General features: G+C 45.0%; 2 protein-coding genes across 3 annotated transcripts; both read right to left on the bottom strand.

Moving 5' to 3' along the window:
- Positions 1-4,086: 4,086 nt before the first annotated feature.
- LOC309392006 (sialidase-3-like) lies at positions 4,087-15,026 on the bottom strand. 2 transcript variants are annotated; one of them, XM_081952892.1, is made up of 4 exons: positions 14,835-15,026; positions 13,208-13,300; positions 10,465-10,670; positions 4,087-8,085 (listed from the first exon to the last, which is right to left on the bottom strand). In XM_081952892.1, the coding sequence occupies exons 3-4, from the start codon at positions 10,663-10,665 to the stop codon at positions 7,090-7,092; spliced, it is 1,197 nt and encodes a 398-aa protein (XP_081809018.1). In that variant the 5' UTR covers positions 10,666-10,670; positions 13,208-13,300; positions 14,835-15,026; the 3' UTR covers positions 4,087-7,089. The 2 variants fall into 2 exon arrangements, with proteins under 2 accessions (XP_081809018.1, XP_081809017.1); XM_081952891.1 differs by lacking the exon at positions 13,208-13,300.
- Positions 15,027-18,142: 3,116 nt separating this feature from the next.
- LOC309391625 (sialidase-3-like) lies at positions 18,143-26,220 on the bottom strand. Its single transcript, XM_081952297.1, has 3 exons — positions 26,021-26,220; positions 20,406-20,629; positions 18,143-19,852 (listed from the first exon to the last, which is right to left on the bottom strand). The coding sequence occupies exons 2-3, from the start codon at positions 20,604-20,606 to the stop codon at positions 18,836-18,838; spliced, it is 1,218 nt and encodes a 405-aa protein (XP_081808423.1). The 5' UTR covers positions 20,607-20,629; positions 26,021-26,220; the 3' UTR covers positions 18,143-18,835.
- Positions 26,221-26,853: the final 633 nt, after the last annotated feature.

The raw sequence follows: 26,853 nt of genomic DNA, 5'->3' as shown, positions 1-26,853 counted from the left end.
AAAACCTGGCTTTGCTACCTCTGCACCGACATCTGCAACATCCAGTCCTGCCACACAGTCAAAGATTACAGAACTGATGCAACCTAAGAGTACAGAGATGGACTTGCAACAAATGCTTCAGCAACTCATACAGGGCCAGGAAGAAATTAAGAAACAATTAAAGGAAATGAAGGAAGAAATTAAAGAGAATCAAGTTCAAATTTATAAGAACTCACAGAGACTGGACCTTGTGGAGGGTGGGGTGGCGGAGGCGAGGGGGGGGTAGAAGCTTTGCAGAAGGGTAACAAAGAACTTGATATCCAACAAATGAAAACAGAATTTGAGAGAATGTCCTTTTATCTTAGATTTCAAAATGTTATAGAAGCAGATGGGGAAAACATAAGGGACATCATGACTAATATCTTAGCTGAATATATACACAAAGATAAACAACAGATGGAATGGGAGCTAGACCTGGTCTATAGAGTGAACTCAGCATATGCCAGAACACACAATGTACCCAGGGAGGTCCATATCAAACTTCTTAGGAAAAGCACAAGAGACATAATTCTGGGTGTACAAAGGGGGCAAGCATTGACATATCACGACAGGGAGATAACCATCTTGAAGCAGATCCCCAAAAAAATTAGGGAGAAAAGGAAAAATTATTCGCAATTGGCGAATAAATTATACCAGAAAGGGGTGTGGTTTAGATGGTTGATGCCTGAAGGGATGCTGATATTCTGGGAGGAGACAAGAATCAGAATCAATACACCCATAGAGGCTCAGGCCTTTATGGAAAAAAATAAAGCGAACCTAGAAAAAACAGAAGACTCTTCAACGGTCACACAGGACACGGGAGGGGCCGGAGCTCTGCCAGCGGGGGGAGAAGGGGCAACACTAAGAAAGCTCAGATCACAAAAATGAATAAGAAAATCACATTGTTATAAACAGACCGAAAGTAATAATGAAATTATATCTAGACTATATATCATAATATATAAGCTGATTGAAAATTTTTTATAGAATTAATATGCTGATTTTATACGATTTTGTATTAATGTTTTATACATAGATGTATCTTATGAGTTTGGAGGGAGGGGGTGTCTGCCATACTTGCAACTGCCAAAATTTGTATACCATTCCACCTACCCTTTTCCTTATAAATGTTTTAAAAAACCAATAAAAATTTCTGAAAAAAAAAAAAAGAAGCTGGGGGCCCACGGGACTTTTTCAGAAGCCTGTCTGACGTTTTTTGGGGGGGAGGGGGGATATTTCTGAGCCCCTCCCCCAGGTTCAGGTTCATGCAAAATATGCAAGGAGGGAGGGGTCTGCCTGACATTTGATCTGGGAGGGGGGCTCCTGCACCCTGTAGTAGCCGAAGGCAACCTTGGGGGTAAATCTAGGAAGCTGTTAACAGGACAATCAAGAGCCTTCAAACAGGGCAGGATAAAATCACCCCCCCAGGATCTGAAAATGAAGCCCCTTCACCTGCTCACTATTGGCCTCCTTTCAGGGCTAACAGCCCCTCCTCCCATTTTACCCACAACAACAACCCTGTGAGGTGGGTTGAGATGAGTGAGAATGACTGGCCCAAAGTCCCCCAGTTAGCTCTCATGCCTAAGGCAGGACTAGAACTCCCAGGCTCCTGGTGATTGGCCTAATGCGACTTTTGTACCTAAGGCGGGACTAGAACTCTCAGTCTCTAAGTGATTGGCCCAAAGACACCCAACCAGTTTTCATACCTAAGGCAGGACTAGAACTCACCATCTCCTGATGATTGGCCCAAAGTCACCCAACGGGCTTTCATGACAAAGCAGGACTAGAACTCACGGTCGCCTGCTTTCTAGGCCAGCACCTTCACCACTACTATACCCCAAACTGGCTAATTGTGCATTGTTTTCATTTCCCTGAGTGTGCAGAGCAGCTGCCTTTTCTCTCCATCCTATTTGCTTGCAAAGAATCTTTTTTTTTTAACCACCTGGCGCTGTTTGGATGGGTGGATCGGATCAGCAAATATTCCGGTGCCAAGTTGCATTTCAGACCCGTCTCTTCTGTGGGAGATTAGAACTCTTAGCATCCTATGCAAGATTTCTTCCTATTGTGTTGCTTCTGTAAACTCCATTCCTAATATTTGCTTCTAAGAAGGCGGGGACTGTTGCCTTAATAGGCGGATAACGCTAGGAATTAATTTCCCAAACGAAACTAAAATTCCACAATTTTGCGGATATCTGTTTCCATTATAATGAATTCCAATATGACCTGGTTACTCTCACCCCAAGTCCCCACAACTTCAACCCCCTCTATCACTTCTTCTCTATTAGTAAGAATTAGGTCCAGTATAGTTTGTTTTTTCTAGTTCCCTCTTGAGCTTTTGGATGAGAAAGTTGTCAGCTAGGCTGGTTAGGAATCTGTTCTATCTTTTACTGGCCACAGAGTTTGTCTCCCAGTTGATATCCGGGGAGTTAAAGTTTCCTGTTACTGCTGTGGTGTATGACGAGGATTTATCACTTATTGCTTTTATGTACACTGAGAGCTTCTGCACCGGAGATAAATTCCTTTTGTGTCCAATCACACCTGGAGAATAAAGAATAGTTCTGTTCTGTTCTCTGTATTGTATTGTATTGTATTGTATTCATATAATTCCTATTCTATTGTATTCTATTGCATTGCATTGTATTCTATTCTATGTATTGTATTGTAATATTGTATTATATTGTATTCTACTCATTTAATTCCTATTCTATTCTATTGTATTCTATTGCATTGCATTGTATTCTATTCTATGTATTGTAATATTGTATTGTATTCTATTCATATAATTCCTATTCTATTGCATTGCATTGTATTCTATTCTATGTATTGTATTGTAATATTGTATTATATTCTACTCATTTAATCCCTATTCTATTGTATTCTATTCTATTGTATTGCATTGCATTCTACTCTATTGTATTCAGTTAATTCATATTCTATTCTATTCTACTATACTATACTGTACTCTATTCATTTAATTCATATTGTATTGTATTGTATTGTATTGTATTGTATTGTATTGTATTGTATTCCATTCCGTTCCATTTTCTGTTCTATTCATTTATTTATTAACTGGTTAGCAAAAATTCCCTCTCTTTCTTCTGTTAGGTTGAATGGACTTTAGTATTCGCCTATAGCAATGTGATTCTTTTCTTCCTTTGATATTGACCCATTTGGACTCTAGGGGGTTTTTACCCCCGGTTTTGTGAATTTCTGATGAGGCATAGTCATATTTTACATATATAATGCAACTCCACTTCCTCTTTTGTTAGAGCTGTTTCTTCTGGGCAGCACGTATCTTTCCATCAGTACATTCCAGTCATTAATTTCATCTTGTCAGCTTTCAAAATTAGCAACTGCCTTCGTATACTAGGACTTCAGGTTTTTGAGACCTCTTGCCTCTTTGCAAAACAGGTTTTTTGGGGCTAAACTTGGAAGTGGGTAGTTTTACGCTTATAAAAGATTATTTTCTCCTTCTAAGTTTGCTATTAGCCCGTTTCTCAGTCCCTTGCAGTTGAAGTAGTGCTTTTATTTTATTTATTTTATTTTTACAAATATCTCAAGGCAGCGAACATGTCTGACACACCTTCCTCATCCTATTTTTCTCATAACCAGAACCATGTGAGGTGGGCAAGGCTAAGAGAGGGTGATTCTTTCATGCTTTAGGCGGGACTAGAACTCCCCATCTCTAGTGATGGTCCAAAGTCACCCAGCCAGCTTTCATTCCTAAGGTGGAACTAGAACTCCCAGTCTCCTGGTGATTGGCCCAGTGTCACCCAGCTGGCTTTCATGCTTTAGGTGGCACTAGAACTCCCCATCTCCTAGTGATGGCCCAGTCACCCAGCCAGCTTTCATTCCTAAGGCGGGACTAGAACTCTCGTCTCCTGGTGTTTAGCCCAAAGTCACCCAGCTGGCTTTCATGCTTTAAGCGGGACTACAACTCCCCATCTCCTAGTGATGGCCCAGTCATCTAGCCAGCTTTCATTCCTAAGGCGGGACTAGAACTCTCGTCTCCTGGTGTTTAGCCCAAAGTCACCCAGCTGGCTTTCATGCTTTAAGCGGGACTACAACTCCCCATCTCCTAGTGATGGCCCAGTCATCTAGCCAGCTTTCATTCCTAAGGCGGGACTAGAACTCTCGTCTCCTGGTGTTTAGCCCAAAGTCACCCAGCTGGCTTTCATGCTTTAAGCGGGACTACAACTCTCCATCTTCTAGTGACGGTCCAAAGTCACCCAGCCAGCTTTCATTCCTAAAGCGGGACTAGAACTCTCTCCTGCTGATTGGCCCAAAGTCACCCGACCAGATTTCCTTCCTAAGGCTGGACTAGAACTCTCGTCTCCTGGTGTTTAGCCCAAAGTCACCTTGCTAGCTTTCATGGCTAAAACGGGACTAGAACTCTCCCATCTCTTAGTGATTGACCCAAAGTCACCCAGCCTAAGGGAGGACTAGAATTCACGGTCTCCTGCTTTCTAGCGTGGTGCTTAAATAGATGGAGTTGTCTCTCTCTTCCAGGGAATGGGAAAATGAATGGTTTATTTTATGTAGATTTTTAAAAATCCCATTTCATTACGTGATTTTTAAAAAAATGATGTACCATTGATTGGGGACTCCAGAAAAAATTGTCTAGAATGTATAAATGTACTTAAATGTTGGAAATATGGACAATATTAAGAATCATTTTATTATGCTTGGTGTATTTGTAAAAAAAGCCAGAAATTTCTATGTTCAAAGACATATTTATTCGTTTTTTATCTCATCGTTATTACTTTATAAATACGAAGGAGTTTTAAAGATCAACATTCAAATGAAATTGGATTATTTTCTTGTGAAGACTGGTGGACAAGCAATTAGAAAAGAATGATTATTGCTGTGAGGCTATTTATTTGACAGTTAGAACAATTAATCAGTGGAACAGAAGTTGCCTCCAGAAGTTGTGAATGCCCCAACACTGGAAGTCTTTAAGAAGATGTTGGATAGCCATTTGTCTGAAGTGGTGTAGGGTTTCCTGCCTAGGCAGAGGGTTGGACTAGAAGACCTCCAAGGTCCCTTCCAACTCTGCTATTGTATTGTATATGTGCAAGAATGGAAAAATTCTGAAATTTCCAGAACGGAAGAATGGCTGTTGAAGATGACAGAACTAGCAGAGGTGGAAAAAAATGATTTAGTTAGAGAAAGATCAACAACTAAATTTATCATTGACTGTAAACCCTTTATGGACTTTTTGCTAAAAAAAAGAAGAAAAAAAATCAACTTTAATGTTTTTGAAGATTAGAAAACGTAGTTACGGAAAGAAGGAAATTATGGTGTAACCTGAGAGAGAGAGAGAGCAAAATATACATGTATCTATAAACACTGTCACAAAGATCAAAACTTTTACAATATAATTCTTATTTTTACATATGTTCTTTTTTCACTATTTACTATTTTTCCACATTACTTTTAGTTTCTCCTATGGGGAGTTTCCATTACGTTTTTTAACTCAGTTAAAAATTTCTTCCCTAAAAACTACATATAAAAAAACCCCAAACAAGCTTTACACTATTAATAGACCTTGACTCAACAGTTCGAACTTAAGACGGCCTTGGAAAAGAACGACCTACGGCTCGTCCTCAAAGTTACGATGGTCGCACCAGGCCCACTACATGGAGTCACAGTTAGTGACCTTCCTAGCCAGCTTCTGTTCATTGGGGAAGTTGGATTTGTTTAATGATGGTGTGATCCACTTAATGACCATGGTATAAATGGTCGTAAAATTGGGTACAATCATATTATTTGCTTAACAACTGCATTGCTTAGTGACCAAATTTCTGGTCCCAATTATGGTCATAAATTGAGGACTACCTGGATTAAAAATCAGAATTATGCTATCCCATGGCTTGGGAGAATAATCAGCTTTAAATGCATTTCGGAATGAAGTATATATGGAATTATGTGTACAGACAGTCCTCGATTTACGACCATTCGTTTAGTGACTTTTTGAAGTTACGACAGCCTTAAAAAAAGAGACTTGTGACCGTTTTTCACACTTACGACCACTGCAGCGTCCTCAAAATTCAGAAGCTTGACAACTGGTTCATATTTATGACGGTCGCAGTGCCCCGGAGCTCACGTGATCCCCTTTTGCGACCTTCTGACAAGCAAAGTTTCATAGGGAAGCCAGAGTCCTTTAACCACAGCGTGACTCACTTAGCAACCATTATCAAGAAAGGTCGTAAGATGGGGCAAAACTCATTTTGCAATTCTCTTGCTTAGCCATGGAAATTTTGGAGGTCAATTACGGTCGTAAGTCGAGGACTGCCTGTAAACCTGTCTGCATCAAAGCTTCACTTAAAATCTAGGATTTAATCCTTCTCTGGTGCTTATAGCAATAGCCCTTAGACTTATATACCGCTTTCCAGTGCTTCCCGGCCCTCTCTAAGGGGTTTACAGAGTCAGCCTCTTGCCCCCAACAATCTGGGTCCTCATTTTTCCCCACTTTGGAAGGACGGGAGGCTGAGACAACCTGGAGCCTGGTGAGATTTGAACTGCCAAATTGCAGGCAGCTGGCAGGCAGCAGAAGGAACCTGCAGTACTGCACTCTAACCACTGCGCCACCATGGCTCATATGGGCCCCAGAGAATCAAAACAGAGCTGGAAGGGACCTTGGAGGTCTTCTAGTCCAGCCCCCTGCTCAGGCTGGAGACCTTATACCATTTCACACCAGTGGCTGTCCAGTCTCTTCTTAAAAACCTCCAATGATGGAGCACCTGAGACTTCTGGAGACAAGTCCTTCCACTGGTTAATTGTCCCCCCTGTTAGGAAGTTTCTCCTTAGTTCCAGGTTGCTTCTCTCCTTGATTAGTTTCCACCCGTTGCTTCTTGTCCTGCCTTCAGGTGCTTTAGAGAATAGCTTGACTCTTCTTTGGGGCAGCCCCTCAAATATTAGAAGACTGCTATCATGTCACCCCTGGTCCTTCTTTTCACCAGACTAGGCAAACCCAAATCCTGCAACCGTTCTTCATGTGATTTTGTCTTCAGGACTTTAATCCTCTTCGTTGCTCTTCGTTGCACTTTTTCCAAAGTGGCTTGTAGGGAATTACTTCTTTTCTGCAGAGGATGCGTTCTGAGTTTTTAGGACTTTTGCGCCTCTGAACAACTGGAAGGCGATCTCTTCATAGGACACCGATACTCCACACTCGAACAAGCAGCCAAAAAGGAGAGGATCTTCCCCTGTGCAAATAGCCAGATCCGAGTAGCCACTGGGTCCTGCGTTCAAGATCCAGGGCATCTTCCAGGAATTTTCCTCCAGCGGACAGGGGTTCAAGTAGATTCCCAGATCCGCACGCTCCTTTCGGTTGGTGGGATGGGAGAAGATCAGCCACGATTTGGGGGTCCTTGAAGAGGCCAAGGAAGACTCGGACCCCAGTTGTGGCGAAGGGAAACTCACCACGCTACCTTGACAACCGCGAGGAGTTTCCTGCAGTGCCCGAGATAGGAAGGGGGCTTCGAAGACATGCCCGCCGTTTCTGCTGAAGACCTCCACTCGGTATCGTTCGCTGCTGCGGGCGTTACAGTATAACACCGGGCTATTATTCCAGTCCAGCAACTCGGCCATTTGGCACTCCGACGCCCTCAGTGGCTTTGGGAGAAGGTGCCCCTTTTGCCATGTCTTCCCGCTGTCGTCACTGTAGAAGGCGAAGCAGTGAGGTTTGGTGCCGCAGGGGAGTGGGTGTCCAAACACACGTGTGTGGATGTAATAAGCGTAGGCTGGGACGACCAGCCGCCCGGAGCTCAGCTGCGTCCCGTGACCGGGTCCGATGGAAAACGTGGCCCAGTTGCTCACGTCCTCTCCAATCACCTCTTCCGTCAAGTCTCTCATGGGGCTCCAGGTGCGTCCACCATCTTTGCTGGAGATGTAGCCCAATCTGGACGCGTTTTTGCTCCTCCAGATCTGGTCTGCGTTGGTGATGTGGTCGAAAACGCAAGTGAAGAACAAGAAAACGGTGCCTCTCTTTGCGTCGTACACGGGGCACGGATTCATGGTGCGATATTTGGGTAGCAGGGCGGTGCCCAGTATCTCCAAGGGGCCCCACTAGGGAGAAGATAGGAAAACGGTCAGATGTTTTTTTTTAAAGTTATTTATTGAACCCAAATTAAAACATTGGACATAGGCTAAGCGTCCTGGCAAAGTCTTTGCCATACGTACTAAGATATAAAGTTAAACCTTATAACCCCCCCTGCTTACTTGCCTTTGGTCTATTCCAGGGGTGTCCAAACTTGGCAACTTTAAGACTTGTGGACTTCAACTCCCAGAATTCCCCAGCCAGCTGGCTGGGGAATTCTGGGAGTTGAAGTCCACAAGTTTTAAAGTTGCCAAGTTTGGACACCCCTGGTCTATTCAGTATTTACAAATATAAAAATATCGTAATTCCAAACATGTTGCTTTGTCTTTATCTTCTACATTTTCACTGTTAGCGTTTCATACATAATTCTAACCTCCCTTCTATAAATCTTAGCCGCTGCTTATTTTGAGTTTTTCCTTTTTTTGTTCCAACCATCGGTAAAATTCATCCCAGATCTTATAATACTCTGATTCATCTTTGTCCTTCAATTTCCACGTCAATTTCTCCATTTCAGCACAAGTCATAATTTTCCTAATTATTTCCGCTTCTTGTGGAATTTTTTCCAGTTTTGGGCAAAGACCTTTCTTGCTGCTGTAATAATATATATTGTTAAGTAAACTACCCCCCTTGTTATGTTTATCGTTTATGATTCCAAAAAGAAATCCTTCTGATGTGAATTCTATTTCCTTTTCGAATATCTCTTATCAGCCACCTTTGAATTTTCCACCAATATCCTTTTGATGAAACAGTCAGATGTGAAATCGTCCCATCAAATCCTGAGACGATCACGCCAGCTTAGAGAAAGAAAAGATCTGAGACCTATAACAGCTATTTTGCACTAACCCATGTTTCCTTTTAAACCCAGTTATGCCACAGTGTCCGAATTCATGCAAGCTTAAAGGAGGACAAAGGACCTCACAATACAAAGCTATAAGTGAGAGTTTGTATACGAGCTGCAGGATTCTACTTCATGCCCAACACTAAGCCACCTATCATGGTTTGGATACCGGCTGGGTATGTGCACTGAGCTAAACCCCTAACACAGGCAGTCCTCGATTTACAACAGTTCATTTAGTGACCGTTCAAAGTTACAACGGCACTAGAAAATGTGACATAGGACCAGTGACATAGGACCTCTCCCCGTTGCTACCGGTACGGTGCTCACGGGGCCGCCCGTCCTTTCGTGCACACATGCTACGCACGCATGTGCACTCCACCGCCCCTACGACACCCAGCTGCTTGTCGGAGCTCACGCAGGCACCACATACTGTGCACACATGCGCAATTGGCCGGTTGCTTTAAAAACCGGTATAGAACGCGGGTGGGTGGGTGGAGCAAACGAGCCATCGTACTGGTATGCTGTCAGCTGCTCCTGGCTACTACCGGTACGGCCATACTGGGCCATACCGGCTGGAACCCACCACTGCATAGGACCGTCTTTCAGTTACGACCTTTGTAGCATTCCCACGATCACGTGATCAAAATTCAGACGTTTGGCAACTGACTCTTATTTATGACCGTGTCCCCGGGTCACATGATCCGCTTTTGCGGCCTTCTGACGAGCAAAGTCAATGGGGATTCACTTAAGAACCCTGTGACTAATTTAAGAACTGCAGTGGTTTGTTTAATAATTGTGACAAGACAGGTTGTAAAATGGGGCGAAACTCATTTTTCAATGACCTCACTTAGCAACAGAAATGTTGTGTTCAATTGTGGTCATAGGTCGAGGACTACCCGTGCTATGACATGCGGCAGAAAGACAATGTATGGGGTGCTCTGAATGCACCTGAGAGGTGGCGGTGTGGCCTGTCAGCGGCCAAATCAGAGGAGGAGGGGGAGGGGTGGGAGTCAGGGTCAGCATCGAGGCAACCAGAGAGCTCCGAGGGGGAAGAGGGAATGGAGCTGTCAGAGAGCGAGACAGAGGCGGAGTCTGAACTGCCCATCAGCCCTCAGATGAAGAGTCAACAGCCCCTAGGTCTGGAGGGGCTGATGAGGAACAGGAGGAACAACTGGGCCCAGTGCCTGATGCGCAGGTGCACAGAAGGCAGAGGAGAGGAGAGCAGTGGAAATCTATGGGCTGGTCCTTGGGACGGAAGAGCCACCACTGCTAGCGAAGCCCCACCCTAGCCCTGGGGATAAAAGGCAGGGGGTGGAGATGAATAGAAGTGGATGGACAGACTTGTTAGCCTGCGGTGAGAAAGAAACATTTTGCTGGGGCTGCCGATGCCTCTAATTTAAGGAATCTTTGTGTTCAGAGGGTTTGTCGTGTTTGGAGAGCTGGCTCAGAACAGGTGGGAGGTACAATGAACAAAGGTAGAAAGCAGCTACATTGGGGGCTGCGGGGTTACCTTTATGGACAGGCCCTCTTTCTGTCCACGTCGCATCACCAAGTCCTTGGCATTTTTGTCCTGTGGCGAGGTGCGAAACTCCGCAAAGGCTAGGAAGGTGGACTCTGAAGGCAGGTAGAGCAGAGCGGGGATGCGGTAAGTTACGCCCGCCTCCTGGTGGAAGAGGGTCACCTTCTCAGAGACACCCAAAGTCTCCGCCATCTTCTCTGGAGGCGGGAAAATTCCAGGAGGGAAAAAAAAAAGAGACGTCAAATCAAGCCAACATTTCTAATCTTCCGCAATGGAATTTTCAGCTCATCTGAATGTCCGGTTGAGGTTGCGCTTAGGATAGGTGGAGTTCAACTCCCAGGATTCCCCAGCCAAGGGAATTCTGGGAGTTGAAGTCCACCCAACTTCAAGCCTGATGATGAAAATATATATAACCATGGTGGGTTCCTCTCCCCGTCGCTATCGGTACGGTCCTCACGGGGCCATAAATCCTGTCGTGCACATGTGCATTCCACTGACCATGCAACACCCAGCTGCTTGTTGGAGGTCGCGCAGGTGCCACACATTGTGCACACGTGCGCAATTGGCTGGTTGCTTTAAAAACCAGTATAGAATGCAGGTCAAATGAGCCACTGTACCCGTCCTCTGTCATCTGCTCCCAGCTACTAACGGTAGGGCCCTACCGGCCATAACCCACCTCTGATAGCTATTTATCTCTCTCTCTCTCTCCATCTCTCTCTCCATCTATCATCTCTCTCTCTCTCTCCCTCCCTCTCTCTATCTATCATCTCTCTATCTATCTATCATCTCTATTTATCTAGCTATCATCTCTAGCTATCATCTCTCTATCTCTCTTTATCTATCTATCTATCTATCTATCTATCTATCTATCTATCATCTATTATCTCTCTATCATCTCTATCTATCATCTCTTTCTCTATCTATCTATTCATTCATCTCTATCTATCTCTATCTATCCATCCTTCCATCCATCCATCCATATCTATCTATCTATTCATCCATCCATCCATATCTATCTTTCTATCTATCCATCCTTCCATCCATCCATATCTATCTATCCATCCATCCATCCATCCCTATCTATCTTTCTATCTATCTATCCATCCATATCTATCTATCCATCCATCCATTGATCCATATCTATCCATCCATCATCCATCTATCCATCCATCCATATCTATCCATCTATCTATCCATCCATATCTATCTATCTATCTATCTATCTATCTATCTATCTATCTATCTATCTATCTATCTATCTATCCATTCATCCATCTATCCATCCATATCTATCTATCTATCTATCTATCTATCTATCTATCTATCTATCTATCTATCTATCTATCCATCCATCCATATCTATCATCTATCTATCTTTCTATCTTTCTATCTTTCTATCTTTCTATCTATCTATCATCTATCTATCTATCTATCTATCTATCTATCTATCTATCCATCCATCCATCCATCCATCCATCCATATCTATCTATCTATCTATCTATCTATCTATCTATCTATCTATCTATCATCTATCTATCTATCTATCATCTATCTATCTATCTATCATCTATCTATCTATCTATCTATCTATCATCTATCTATCTATCTATCTATCTATCATCTATCTATCTATCTATCTATCTATCTATCTATCTATCATCTATCTATCTATCTATCTATCTATCTATCTATCTATCTATCTATCATCTATCTATCTATCTATCATCTATCTATCTATCTATCTATCTATCTATCTATCTATCTATCTATCTATCTATCTATCATCTATCTATCTATCTATCTATCTATCTATCTATCTATCTATCTATCTATCTATCTATCTATCTATCATCTATCAGGCCCTCCCTGTACCCCTCATGGGACATGTCCAGAAAAGAGTGCTGTTCCTAATTCCACTATTAGCAATCTTGGGAATAAGGACAGCAGTTGAATGTAGGTGGAATGACCCTTTCCATTACACAGTTCAGGCAACTGTCGGAAGAATTCCAAGAAATCCTAAACCAAATTGCTGGTTGAAGTCCAGGACCAGATAGATTCCTTGGCAGCCGTGGTATTACAGAACTGGCGTGCCATAGATCTTTTAACTGCTGAAAAGGGTGGGCTATGTGTATTCCTGGGAGAAGATTGTTGTTTCTATATGAATAGATCAGGAGCAGTTCGGGGGGGTGGTCCAAGAACTATGAGATCAAGCTTCCTCTATTGGTCAAAAAGTACGAGGAACAGATGTGTGGTTCTCTTGGCTACCGGGAACAGGTTGGATCAAGCAAATGCTATTTCTTTTATTATGTGGAATCGCATGTTTAGCCTTCCTCCCTTGCATAATACCCTTGCTTAAACAACTCGTTATGAGGTCTGTAAAAGAAACACAGGCTGAAAAGGAGTTAATGTTAATGGAAAGCCTAATCCCACATACCCTCAAGGAAGTTTCAGATACTAGCTCGTAGATTCAAATTGCACTCTTAGAAGTAGAGGAAGTGATTCCGGAAGATAAGTCCTAAGATGTGTATTGCTTGTATCCTTGCTTTTTTGCTATTCTGTATCCTGCATGCTTATATTGTTAATCTAACAGGCTAGACTCAATTGTGGGTATTAATAGAGTCTAGAAGGGGGGGATAAAGTAGAATAAAATATAAATTAAAATATAAGAATGAAGACGTGGCATAAAAGGGACAGTTAGAAGCTTGCTTAAAGGGACAGGAAAATGTCACCAACCTCTAACCACAAGATGTTCTAGCCAACGTCCCTCTGTCAAAAGTCCAAACCACAAGGTTCAAATAAAGTTGGTTAATGACATGCAGTCCATACCTGTAACAAAAGGAGAAGTAAGACCCCCATCTACTTATAAGGCTTTTTCCTCAAGGTAACCAATAAGAAATGAGTTAAGTGTTTCCGTGTTACGCTGTCTTTGAGAATGTATAAGAATGCGTGCATCAATAATGAAGGTTGTTCAGAATTTGCAATTCTAGCCATGGGCTACCTTTTCTGAACCTGGCTGCCAAATAAACTCCTCCTGCATCCTGAGAAGTCTAAGTCTGTCATTTTCTGCAACAGCAGAGTCTTGCGATTCTCTGGATTGCTCCTTGCAGCTCCTTCCTGCCTATTGCCTGGAAGGAGGGCAAAGGAGCTTTCCGCAAGGGGGGGGGGGGGGGCTATGCTTGGACCAGGAGGCTGCTCCCAAGGGATTTCCCCTCCCCCCTCCCTTTCTCTCATGGCTCCCCCAGATTTTGCCTTTCCCCCCCTTTTTAAGGTTTCCCCCCCCTCATATTTCCCCTTCCCCCAGGATTCCCCTTCCCCCTTCTCTTAGGGGCCCCCTCCCCCAGATTTCCCCTCCCCCTTTCTTTCAAGGTTCCCCCCTCATATTACACCTTCCCCTCTTCCCTCAGGATTTGCCTCCCCCCCTTTTAAGGTTCCCCCTCTCTCATATTTCCCCTTCCCCCAGGATTCCAGTGTAGGAAGTTATCACCCAGCCCTCTCCCAGAAAAATGAAATATCCTAGGAAATATTGGGATGTGAAAAGGGAGAAACATGTTTTATAAAGAGAGAATAGCTCCCTGCAGCTTCCTGCCCCCACCCACTTTGTCAATGGGCCATTAAGAAGGCCAAGCCAGTCCCTCTATAATAAAGAGTTCTTCTCCCCTTCAGCTCCAGGGGGATGGGATTAAGGCAGGATAATGTTGGCCCTTTACCCAACTCCCCACATGGCATCTGGGAACTCAACCACACCTGGATTCAAAATGTTGCCCCCGCATGGCCCCCATGGGAGTCTGACAACCAATCAGAAGGCAGGATCAAGATCAAAGGCCAGAGAGGGCATAAAACCAGGGACTTTCAGCATCTCTGCCCTCTTTTCTTCTTCACCCAACATCTGGAAGCATCTGCTGATCCCCCTTTCCTGCTCAGGAGCTCAAGCCACGTGATCCTGTCCACCATTAAACCATCTTTCCAAGCAGCCTCCGTGTCTCCAGAGTCTTTTTCCGCACTTGGGACTGAACCCAGAAGGACATCTCTTCCAACACCACTTTCCCCCCTTCTCCTAGGGGTCCCTCTGCCCCAGATTTCCCCTTCCCCCTTTTTAAGGTTCCCCCTCCCTCTAGGATTCAGCTTCTCTCAAGGTACCCCCTCCCCACGTTTCCCTTTCCCTCCTTTCCCACGACTCCTCCTCGTCCTCCCTTCCCGTCTCCTCTCCCCCCTGAATTCCCCCTCCCCCAGGTTTCCCTTCCCCCCTCCTCGACTCCCCCCCCAGGCCTGTCCCTTACTCCCCTCCCCCGGGGTTGCCCCCCTCCCTCCCGGGGCTTCCCCTCCCTCCTCCCCCCTCCCTCTCTCCTCCCCCCTCACTCACAGCGCAGCGGATTACGTGGCCCCGGGTTTGCGAGGATCGCCAAGCCCGGAACTCCCGGGTCTCCTCCTCCTCTTGCGCTCCTCCCCCGGCAGCCCTGCTCGGGCGGGTTAAGGTGGGACTCCCGCGGGGCCACCCCTTGCGGGTGCAGCAACCGCGGAGTTACGGGGAGCGGGGGGAGGGAGGGAAGTTCGGGCGCCCGGCTCATCTCGCAGCGCATAATTGGCTTGAGGTTGGGGGAGGGGGGAAGCAAAGGCGGGGTTGGGGGCGGTGGATCGGCAGGGGGAGGGATGGGGGGCCGCAGGGGTAGAAATCCGGACGCTGAGCCGGCCCAGTAGCAAAACCTGGGGCGTTTGAGACCCCCCCAATGCAACTAATAATTCGTTGTATTAAATGCACGGGGTTTTGCAGCGGATCCGCCCGCTGCTGGTGCATCAAAACATCTGGAATCTGATAAGCTCTTATGCAACAAACACGTTGGGTTTTCTAATTAAAGTCCTTACTTCTAATACGAAAAGGTTTTGCTGGGGGGACCGCAAAGCGCATTCTGCACGCGTGCACGGGACGCATCATACACACGTGCGCCAGACACGCGGGTGCACATCCGAGGAAGGGCGCCCTTCACAGAATGGAAGGGAAGCAGCTTGGTCTGAAGGAGTCCTCGACATACGACCGAGGTGGAGAATGCGGACTCGTGGAAAGAAGAAAGCTCGCCTTCTGCCCCCTAGCGGTCGCTCGAGGTGCTTGCAGCGCTGAGCCTGATACGGGTAGTCCTCTACCTACCACCGCAATTGAGGCTGTTAAGTGAGACGTTTGCTAAGTGAGCTATGCCCCATTTTAAGACCTTTCTTGAATCACTGCAGTGAAGAGAAGAGGAAAGGGAATAGAATAAAGTAGAATAGAATAGAATTCTTTATTGGCCAAGTGTGATTGGACAGACAAGGAATTTGTCTTTGGCACAGAAGATGCTCTCAGTGTGCATAAAAGAAAAATGAAATCCATTCATCAAGAATCATAAGATACAACACTTAGTGATAATCACAGCTTACTAATAAGCAATCAAATTATACTAGGAAACAAAACAATATAAATTTGAAAGGTTCAAGCAACATGATTATAGTCATGAGTGGATAGGTCATAAGTCAGGGCCGGATTTAGATGAAAAGAGGCCCTAGGCTATTCCACTTATGGGGCCCTTTCACCTCCCATTTTTAAGTTTGTAAATTACATGAGAGATAATAAAATACATCATTACTGTGATATATACCAATATATTAAATGAAACATGTTGTAATTGGTACTAACCTTTATAAAAAATCTGGCACGGATAATAAATAAAAATAAAAGGCCCCTCTTGATCTTGAGGCCCTAGGGCTGAAGCCTAGTTAGCCTATAGGAAAATCCGGCCCTGTCGTAAGTGATAACATTATCAAGTGATAATAATATTATGATGGCATAAGTGGATAGTCATAAGAGACAGGCACTAGGAAGGAAGAGGAGAAGAATAGTAATGCAGCCTTAGTGAATGGTTTGACAGTGGGGAGGGGATTATTTGTTTAGCAGAGGGATGGCGTTTGGGGAAAAACTGTCCTTGTGTCTAGTTGTCTTGGGGTGCAGGGCTCTATACCGTCATTTTGAGGGTGGGAGTTGGAACAATTTACGTCCAGGATGCGAGGGGTCTGTAGATATTTTCACAGCCCTCTTTTTGACTCGTGCAGTGTGCAGGTCCTCCATGGAAGGCAGGTTGTAAGTTAAATTAGTAACACGGTTGTTAAATGAATCTGGCTTCCTCATTGACTTTGCTTGTCAGAAGGTCGCAAAAGGGGATCATGTGACCCCGGGACTCTGCGACCGTCATAAATGTGAGTCAGTTGCCAAGCGTCTGAATCTTGCTTATATGACCATGGGGATGTTGGCATGGTTGTAAGTTTGGAAAGCGGTCATAAGATTTTTTTCACTGCTGTTGTAACTTGGAAGAGTCACTAAATGAACTGCTGCAAGTTGAGGACCTCCCTGTAGATACCAGTTGCCAAGAGCTCGAATTCTCATCATGTGACCACAGTCGTAAGTGTGAGGATCGGTCGTAAGTCACTATTTTTAGTGCTGATGCAATTTTGAACAAAGCGAACAAACAAAATCTTTAACTCTATTAACTATATCCTCCTTTTGACTTGGAATATTTTTTTAAAAAAAATAGACCTATAAATTTGTCTCTAAATTTAAAAATATGTTAAAAACTCAGAACAAACAATGAAAGATTGAGAAATATTTCTCATAACGGGGTGTCTCCTTTTTCCATTGCTGTTTATTTCGGTTTTTAAAATGTTATTTATTGCACTTTGTACAAATAGCGGTACCGCTTAGATTGGGTGTCGGCAACCTGCGGCTCAAGAGCCACATGTGGCTCTTGGACCCCTCTCCTGGGACTCCCTGCCAACTAGGTCACCTGACCTGTTCTCCGCCCTGAGAAGGCAGGAGCCTCTCTGCAGAGCTGCGCGGTTGAAGCGCCTCTAGAGTTTTCTCCGCGCTGCTCGATTACGTGCGGGTCGTGGTTCAGTGCCAGCCGCGGTCCACTTCATGTCGGCCCAGGAGGGAGGGGAATGGGCAGGAGCAGCCGCTGCCGCCTGATGCAGGAAGGGAAGAGCTCTGGCTCTGACGCACAGCGTGGCCGGCTACTCACCTGAGCACGCAGTGGCGGCAACGGAAGGAGTCGACATCACCGTGATCCCAGCCCAGGAAGATATGCTGCTTGTGAGCACGCACACAAGTGCGAGAAATGAGAGAGAGAGAAAAGGGAAGAAAAAGAGAGAGAGAGAAATGAGAAAATGATGGAGGGAGAGAATGAGAGAGGGGAAAGAGAGGAACAAACGAGAGAGAGAAGGGGAAAAGAGGAAGAAAAAGAAAGAAAGAAAAAAGAAGAGGGAGAGGAAAAAGAGAAAAACAAAATAGGGAGGGAGGGGAGCCACAAAACCTGGGTAGGTGTGACTGGGTGTGTGTGTGTGTCAGGTGATTGGGTGGGAGTGTTATTGAGTTGGCCACGCCCACCCAGGTTTTGTGGTTCCCAGTGGGTTTTTTTTCTGTGGGAAAGTAGCCCTAAAAGCTCTTTGAGTGTTTAAGGTTGCAGACCCCTAACTTAGTTGATCATATCTGGAACACAGAAGGTGACAATTATTAGCTTCGTTTATTTGATGACATGAAAATAACCTTTCACAACGCAACACACTTTCCCCCTTTTATTAAGAGAAAACTTCACACTTGGCCAATCAAGAAGTCCAATTCAAAAATTTGCACAGATGACTAGCTTAAATATTGCCCCCAAAATTGGGCCTTAGCTTGGTGTCGAAGCTGATGAGTCACCAAACACAAGGTGTGATACAAGAATATACTTTTATTTTGGTACCAAGATATAAGGACCCTGGCTTTGAAAGCCGCCAAGGTCCCGATTACAATCTTACAGCAATTTTTATAGTCGAAGGGTGCAAGTTCCACCCCTGAGCTGCAAACTCTTCAGGAAAATCCTAACAGCTGGTCTTTCAATGCATCCAATGAAGTCTACCCAAGAAGGAGGCACTTGGGTCTTCTTTCGAATAGTATAAGCTGGCTGCTTGGTTGGGCATTCCTGAGAAGGAGTCTTCCAATATCTCAGGGGTTGCCCCAAAGAAGAAGGGGTCAAACTATTCTCCAAAGCACCTGAGGGCAGGAGAAGAAGCAATGGGTGGAAACGAATGAAGGAGAGAAGCAATCTAGAACTAAGGGGGAATTTCTTGACCGTGAGAACAATTAATCAGTGGGACAGAAGTTGCCTCCAGAAGTTGTGAATGCCCCAACACTGGAAGTCTTTAAGAAGATGTTGGATAGCCATTTGTCTGAAATGGTGTAGGATTTCCTGCCTGAGCAAGGGGTTGGACTAGATGACCTGCAAGGTCCCTCCCAACTCTGCTATTGTATTGTAATGGTATTGGTATTGGTATTGTATTGAGATGTGGCCTCAGACTGTGTGTCCCTCACATTTTCACGTTTCTCAGGAGCTCCTCGTGGGAGAAGAGGCGAAATGCGATGTCCTCGTACTCCTTGGACTCTCCACACTCAAACAAGCAACCGAAAGTCAGTGGTTCCCCATCTTCGCAAACAGCCAGATCCGAGTACCCGCTGGGTCCTCGATTTAAGACCCAAGGGGACGTCCACCTGCTCTGATCCATTGGGGAAGGGTTCAGGTAGATCCCCAGATCCCTCCGCTTCTTCCTGCTGGTGGGATGGGAGAACATCAACCACGAAACGGGACTTTCGGGTGACGCAAACGTTGGAGACGTGTCCGCCCGCGATGTTGACCCGTTGGGGTCCTCCTTTTGGCCCAGATCCGAGGGAAAGAAACTCACAACGCTTCCTTGACACCCAAAGGGCAGTTCACACAACCTTTGGCCGAGGGCATGATCTGGAAACCGGCCTCCGTCATCCACGCTGTAGGCCTCGGCTCGGAATTTGTGCAAACTTCGGGCATTGCAATACAACACCTGTCTGTTGTCCTGGCAGGTCACTTGGGCCATCTGACACTCGGTGGTCTTCAAGGCTTTGAGGAGCTCGCCCCGACCCCACGTTTGCCCCCCGTCGTCGCTGTAGAAGCTGAAGCAATGGGGCTGGATCCACCACGGGAAGGAGAAGCCAAACCACGCCTTGTGGACGTAGTAGGCGTACGCTGGGATCACCAGGCGCCCCGAACTCAGCTGCACCCCGTGGCCTGGTCCCACGGCAAAGGTGGCCCATTTCTTCACCTCGCCGTCACCCATCACCTGCTCGGTCAGGTCGGTGGTTGAGCTCCAGGTGCGGCCGCCATCTTGGGTGGAGATATAGCCCAGTCGGACGGCGCTTTTCCCCATCCGGAGCTGGTGCTGTTCCGAAATGCCGTCCTTGACGCAGATGAAGAAGAGGAAGATGACGCCGTTCTTCTTGTCGTAAACCGGGCACGGGTTCATAGTGCGATGGTTGGGCAGCCCAGCCTTCTTCAAACGGATGACGGGGCCCCACTAGGACAAAACAAGGGTCAAAAGGAGTCTGAATTAAGGACTGGGAATGTCTGGTCAAACGGAGAGAAGAATTAGGGGGCGGCAGCAGGGGTGAAATTCAGCAGGTTCTGGAGAAGCGGTAGTGGAAATTTTGCGTATTTCAGAGAACCGGGAAATGCCACCTCTGGCTGGCCCCAGAGTGGGAAAGGAATGGGGATTTTGCAATATCCTTCCCCCTGGAGCGGGGAGGCAATGGGGATTTTGCAACATCCCACTCAGTTGGCTTTCATTCTTAAAATGGAACTAGAACTCACCGTCTCCTGGTGATTGGCTCAAAGTCACCCAGCTGGGTTTCATGGCTAAGGCGGGACTAGAACTCAAGAGTCTCCTAACTTAACAACTGCAATGATTCCCTTAACAACGGTGGCCAGAAAGGTCGTAAAACGGGACAAAGCTCACTTAACAAATGTTTCCCTTAGCCAACGAAATTTTGGCCTCCATTATGGTCGTAATTCGAGGACTGCCTCTACAGATTCAGAAGATCATGGCCACCTTTGAGCTGCCACCAGGTTACCTTAACGGAGAGGCCCTCTTTGTATCCGTGTCGCATCACCAAGTCCTTGGCGTCTTCATCCCGGGGTGAGGACCGCTCCTCCGCAAAGGCCAGGAAGAGACTCTCCTCAGGCCAGTAGATCAGAGCGGGGATGCGGTAAGTGAGGTCCCTTTTCCGGCTGAAGAGGATCATCTTCAGAGAGTCCCACGGAGTCCCAGCCATCTTCCCTGGATACCGGGACGTTCCTGAGGAAGACAATGTCGTAAGTGCGAGGATCAGACGTAAGTGTTCCGCAAAATCCCCATTCCCTCCCCACTCCTGGGGCCAGCCAGAGGTGGCATTTGCCGGTTCTCCAAACTACTCCAAATTTCCACTAACCGGTTCTCCAGAACCTGCTGGATTTCACCCCTGAATTTGCCTCTGGTGCACAACCGAACAACAAAGTGATAAGTCATAAGATCATAAGATCCAAACAAAGTGGATAAATCACAATAGATCCCTAGGAGAAGGTAGTAGGAAAGATGAGAAGGGTGAAAAAAAGATGAGAAAAGCAATACAGCCCTACTACTACTACTACTACTACTACTACTACTACTACATCTTTAGGTTTAAGATAGTGCTGGGGGAATTAGGTGTTCAGCAAAGAGATGGCACGGGGGGAAAAACGATCTTTGTGCCTAATTGTTTTGGTGTGCAAATGCCCTATAGAAGTGATGGAGAACCTTTTCAGCATCGAGTGCCCATGCCAGAACATGCATGCAGAAACCTGAAGACTAGCTGGCCAATGCACGCACGCCTGTTTTTTGGCTATTTTGGGGGCTGTTTTTGGCCTGAAAAATGGCCTGGAAAATGGTCTGTTTTTTGGACATTGGGGGGGGGGGCTTTTCAGGTTGTTTTGGGGGTGTTTCTTGGCCATTTTGGGGTTAAAAACAGCCTGAAAACAGCCCCAAAACAGGCTGGTTTTTGGACATTGCTTGAGCCATTTTTTAGCCGTTTCCCAGCCTGAAAAATGCCTGAAACAACCCAAAAAAGGACCAAAAACGCTCCAAAAACAGGCTGGTTTTTGGATATTTCTTGAGCCATTTTTTGGGCGTTTCCCAGCCATTTGTGGCCTAAAAACAGCCTGAAAAATGCCTGAAACAACCTCAAAAAGGACAAAAAAATGCTCCAAAAACAGGCTGGTTTTCGGGCATTTCTTGAGCCGTTTTCAGGCCGTTTTCCAGTGCTCCGGTGCCTGCAAAAAACAGCTGACAATGGTGCATGTGCCCACAGAGAGGGCTCTGCATGCCACCTCTGGCCCGTGTACCATAGGTTTGCCATCACGGCCCTATAGCCTGTCATCCACAGGGAAGGAGCTGAAACATTTGATGTCCAGGATGTGAGGAGAGGTCTGTAGATATTTTCAGAGCCCCCTTTCTGGCTCGTGCAGTGGACAGGCCCTCAATGGAAGGCTGGCTGGCTGCCATTGTTCTTTTCCCCCCACTCTGCAGTCCTAACGTTGAAGTCTTTCCCTGCCCCTTTTTTGGTTGCTGTGCCAAGCTAGACGGTTATTTAGGGTGCCAATGACGCAGGAAGACCGTTCTTGGTGGTGCTTTTTTTAAAATGACGTTGTTGATGTCCGGTGTGCATTTTAAGTCTCGAGATATCGCAGGGCCTAAACATGTGAAGGTCTCCGCTGTGGATAGTGGGCTGCCGAGTGTTGTGGTAGAACGGGGGGGGGGGGGGGGGCTTCGTCTAAAACAGGGGTGTCCAAATTGGGAACTTTAAGACTTGTGGACTTCAATTCCCAGAATTCCCCAGCCAGCCATGCTGGCTGGGGAATTCTGGGAGTTGAAGTCCACAAGTCTTAAAGTTCTCAAGTTTGGACACCCCTGCTCTAGCGGATCTAGCTGCCTGCATTCTACCAACTGAAGCTTCTAGTCCTCATTTCTAATACTTAGCTCCCTGTACATGAAGGTTTCACTTTTGGGGGGATTATTACTCCTCCCAAAAGCACTTTTCCTGCTCCCCTAAACCTATCTTAAAGGTTACCTTGCTTTACGATCCTGCCTTACCTCTGCCACAGCTGTACCAACTCAAGCTTCTATTCCTCATTTGTAATACTTGGCTTCCTTCAGATGAAGGTTTTGCTTTTGAGGGTTTATTCTCTCCCAAAGGACTAACCCCTGCTCTAGCGGATCTAGCCGCCTGCATTCTACCAACTGAAGCTTCTAGTCCTCATTTGATTTTAGTCCCCTGGTCTAAAATCTACTGTCATCCTTACGGCTTTAAGGGTGTCCAGGTCCCAATTGTTCCCGCTGTACCACTGGGCCTCCCATCTACCCTGAGACACAAATGAGATGAGTTTTGTAATTTGTTAACTAACATAGTTACTTTGTATTTTAATCTGGTTTACATTCTTTCTTTTAAAGTGTTTAGATTTATTGGCTTTTAACATTCCTAAACTGATAAACAAGCTTAGAATAGAAAAGAGAAAAGAGAATGGATTCGAATAGAATTTGGAATGGAATGGAATGGAATAGAATAGAATAAAACAGAACAGAACAGAAAAGAGAATAGAAAATAGAAAATGGAGAATGGAATGCAATGCAATAGTATAGTATAGAATAGAATAGAAAATAGAAAATGGAATGGAATCGAATAAGATAGAAAATAGAATAGAATAGAATAGAATCTGAAATAGAATAGAATATAGAAAATGAAATGGAATGGAATAGAATAGAAAATAGAAAACGGAATGGAATGGAATCGAATAAGATAGAAAATAGAATAGAATAGAATAGAATAGAATAGAATAGAATCTGAAATAGAATAGAATATAGAAAATGAAATGGAATAGAATAGAATAGAAAATAGAAAACGGAACGGAATGGAATGGAATCGAATAAGATAGAAAATAGAATAGAATCTGGAATAGAATAGAATAGAAAATGAAATGGAATGGAATAGAATAGAGTAGAAAATAGAATAGAATAGAATCTGGAATAGAATCTGGAATAAGTATAAGTATAATCTTTATTGTCATTGTACTTAAATACAACAAAATTGAATAGAATAGAATCTGGAATAGAAAAGAATAGAATAACAGAGTTGGAAGGGACCTTGGAGGTCTTCTAGTCCAACCCCCTTCTTAGGCAGGAAACCCTACACCACTTCAGACAAAGGGTTATCCAACATCTTAAACACTGGAAGCTGGAGACTAGATCCAGATATGGAAAGTTTGTGAGGCCAACCTGAGGTCTGGCTTATCTCTTTTGTGAAAACTAAACAACCTTTCTCCTCACAGTTTATTCCCCTTCAGAGCTCATTTGAATAAACACATATGCTATTATCCAGTCTGATCAACTTTCCCCTTTCAGATTTCTTGGTTATGTACACCATAAAAGGGGGCGTAAGCCAAAGATCGGGGTTCTCTCTTTGAAGGAGAGGATTCCCTTTGGTCTGAATATTCTGATAAATTGTAATAAAATGATCTTCGGTTTGTCTCATTGGAGAAAATGCACGCCGAGGCAGAAGCCTGAAAAAAGCCATATTTGACTTTCAATACACAGACTCGTCATCGTCTTAAATTAGACCAATGACAGTTGTATCATCTCCAAGCTTGTTCGGACCTAGGCTTCCCAAGATCATGAAGCCGACTCCTCATCTGGATAAAAGCTCTTTTAGGTTTCAGGTTAAAGGCAGAGGTGGGTTCCGGTTTGGCGCCCTGGAATGGGAAAGAGGGGGATTGCTGGGTGGTGCCCACTCCCCAGCTGATTTTTTTTAAAGTTTTCAATATTTTCTCATTAAACGTAAAAAATTCAGTGTCTACATAAACAGCATGTTGTCTGGGTACAATTACTGTTAAGAAGTAATAATCATCATCATAACATTCATAATAATCACCTATTATTAATATTTGCTTATCCATTTTAGCGAACCTTATGTAATTAATCACTCTCTTATGCTTTTAAGTTTATAAGTACTGCTAGTTAGCCATTGATAAGACCAATCCCATGTTAAAAAGCATTCTGTTTCTTCCTTCTCCTTAATTTTTAGTGTTCATCTATCCATTTCTTCACATTCTAATATTTTTAGTATTATTATTACATTTTCCTCTGTAGGGATCTCTTCGTTTTTCCCACTGTTGTGTGCCAACACAATTCTAGCTGCTGTTAATATGTCTAAAATTGGATATATTTAAAATGAGATCGCTGTGTGGTGCTCACTTTTACCATATGTGATGGGAGTGCCTGAAAGATAGGGCCTTTTGGCACCAGATAAGAATGTGTTTGGAAGAGATATTAAATCAAACGATCGAGTTGAGGCCAAAACTATTTTTTTATTAGGGATCATAACAGAAAAATATAGCAAAAATGGATTATATTTTAACAGCAGCAAGATTGACCTTTGCACAAAAATGGAAAGGTTAAAGAGACTCCCTCGGAACAAGAAATAATAAATAAGATACTAACATGCACAGAAATGGACAGACTCACTCTAGAGTTGAAAGACAAGGGTGAGACAGAATCAGGGGTGAAATCCAGCAGGTTCTGGAGAACCGGTAGCGGAAATTTTTTAGTAGTTTGGAGAACTGGCAAATGCCACCTCTGGCTGGCCCCCGAGTGAAGAGGGAATGGGGATTTTGCAGTATCCTTCCCCTGCCACACACCCCAAGCCACACCACACCCACCAAGCCACGCCCACAGAACCGGTAGTGAAAGAATTTGAATTTCACCACTGGACAAATTCCTTGTGTGTCTGATCACACTTGGCCAATAAACTATTCTGTTCTATCCTAAATGTGTTGGCTGGGGAATTGTGGGAGTTTAAAATCCACCCATTTCAAAGTTGCCAACTTTAGAAAACTGCTCTAAAACCACCCCAGATTTACTCACTGGTCATGACCAGGGATTTCAGTAAACAGTAACAGAGCTGGAAGGGACCTTGGAGGTCATCTAGTCCAAACCCCTGCTCACGCAGGAGACCTGTACTCGGGATTCGAACCGCCGACCTTTCTGATCGACAAGCTCAGTGTCTTAGCCACCAAAAAAGGTTGGGACAGAAAAACACAGATAAGGATTGGAAATATGGTATTAATATAGTATAATAGGTAGGAACTGGATATGTGTATGTACTGATAGTAACTATATAACGAAAGGGATTAATGGATAGGTAATTTGACTGACTACCCATTCCTATGTAATGGATACAAACTGTTATTGTTGTAAGATCTAAGAACTCTTATGGAAATGACTATGCCAGAAATGTCACACTTTGTTAATGTTTACCTACTAAAAACCTTTTAAAAATAAGTCTAAAATTGGATGAGTTTAACATGAGAAATTTGGAGCCACAAACTTTAATATAGTAGTAGAAAGAAAAAAGGATTTTACAACCCCCTCTAATAACTGAAAAATCTCGAGATAGCTTGAGACACACGTTTCTTTCTCTATTTTCTGTGATGTGGGAATTTTAAAGAAGTCTCCCCCCCCCAAAAAAATATAAGGTGCATTTAAAATGAGGTCGCTGGGTGGTGCTCATTCCCCAGCTGCTTCGCCCAAGCTCCAGCCCTCCCTTTGCAATGCCAGGGCTCCGAGCCTCATTTTCTCCTTCCACGCCCCCCACCCCAGACCCTTTTGTGGGGTCCCACTCACCGCCCAACGGAGCTCAAGGCGACCCCCGCACCGTGGGGAGGGGGCGCTGGCTCTTGCAGGCTGGGGAGGCGCAAGTAAGCGGACTTGCAAGGCGGAGCATCAGGCGGTGGAGCGAGTGGGGGTGGGGGTGCCAGATCGGGACGCCCCCTCCTCGCCGAGGCTCGGCTCCAATTGCGGAGGGTCCCGACGGACCGCCAGCCAGGCTGGGGCGCTGGAAATAGGCTTGCCAAGTCACGAGGTGCTCGCGGGCGCCCCCGGCACGGCGGTGGCCATGCATGCGGCGATCAGGTTGCAGAAGGTCAAGCCTTCCCTCGGCCGCGCCCATTTAACCCTTTCTCTCCCTCGCTTGCTGCCCTGCATCCATGCGGGGAGTCCTCGGTTTACGACCGCAGCGGGGCCCTAGGTGTCTGTTGCTAAGCGGAGACGTTGGTTCAAGAGTTTTGATCCACTTTACGACCTTCCTGGCCACATTTGTTAAGGGAAGCATCTTTTTTGTTATAAAGTTTTTATTTTATTTTTCCATTTTCACAACATATAACCACATGTATACTATTACACAGCCAACATCATATTGTATTATTAAATGTTCACATCAATTCATCTTCCCATCAACTCCCAAAAGCAATTCTTGGCTCTTCTGCTCTCCATACATTACATTTGTACCTTATCCATCACTTTCTTCTCCCTCTCTCCTTCCCTTCCCTTCCTCCTTTCTTCCCTCAGTCATCCTTCTCTTCTCTACTTCCCCTTCCTCTCTCCTTCTCCTCCCTCCCCTTTCCACTCCTCATTTCTCCCCTGCTCTTCCCCCCCCCTCCTACCCCTCTCTTCTAAGG

This window comes from Natrix helvetica (assembly GCF_964273705.1).
Source record: "Natrix helvetica genome assembly, chromosome: 4".
Lineage (NCBI taxonomy): Eukaryota > Metazoa > Chordata > Lepidosauria > Squamata > Natricidae > Natrix > Natrix helvetica.
Note: the sequence above shows the minus strand (reverse complement) of the source record. Positions and strands in the feature narration are given on the sequence as shown.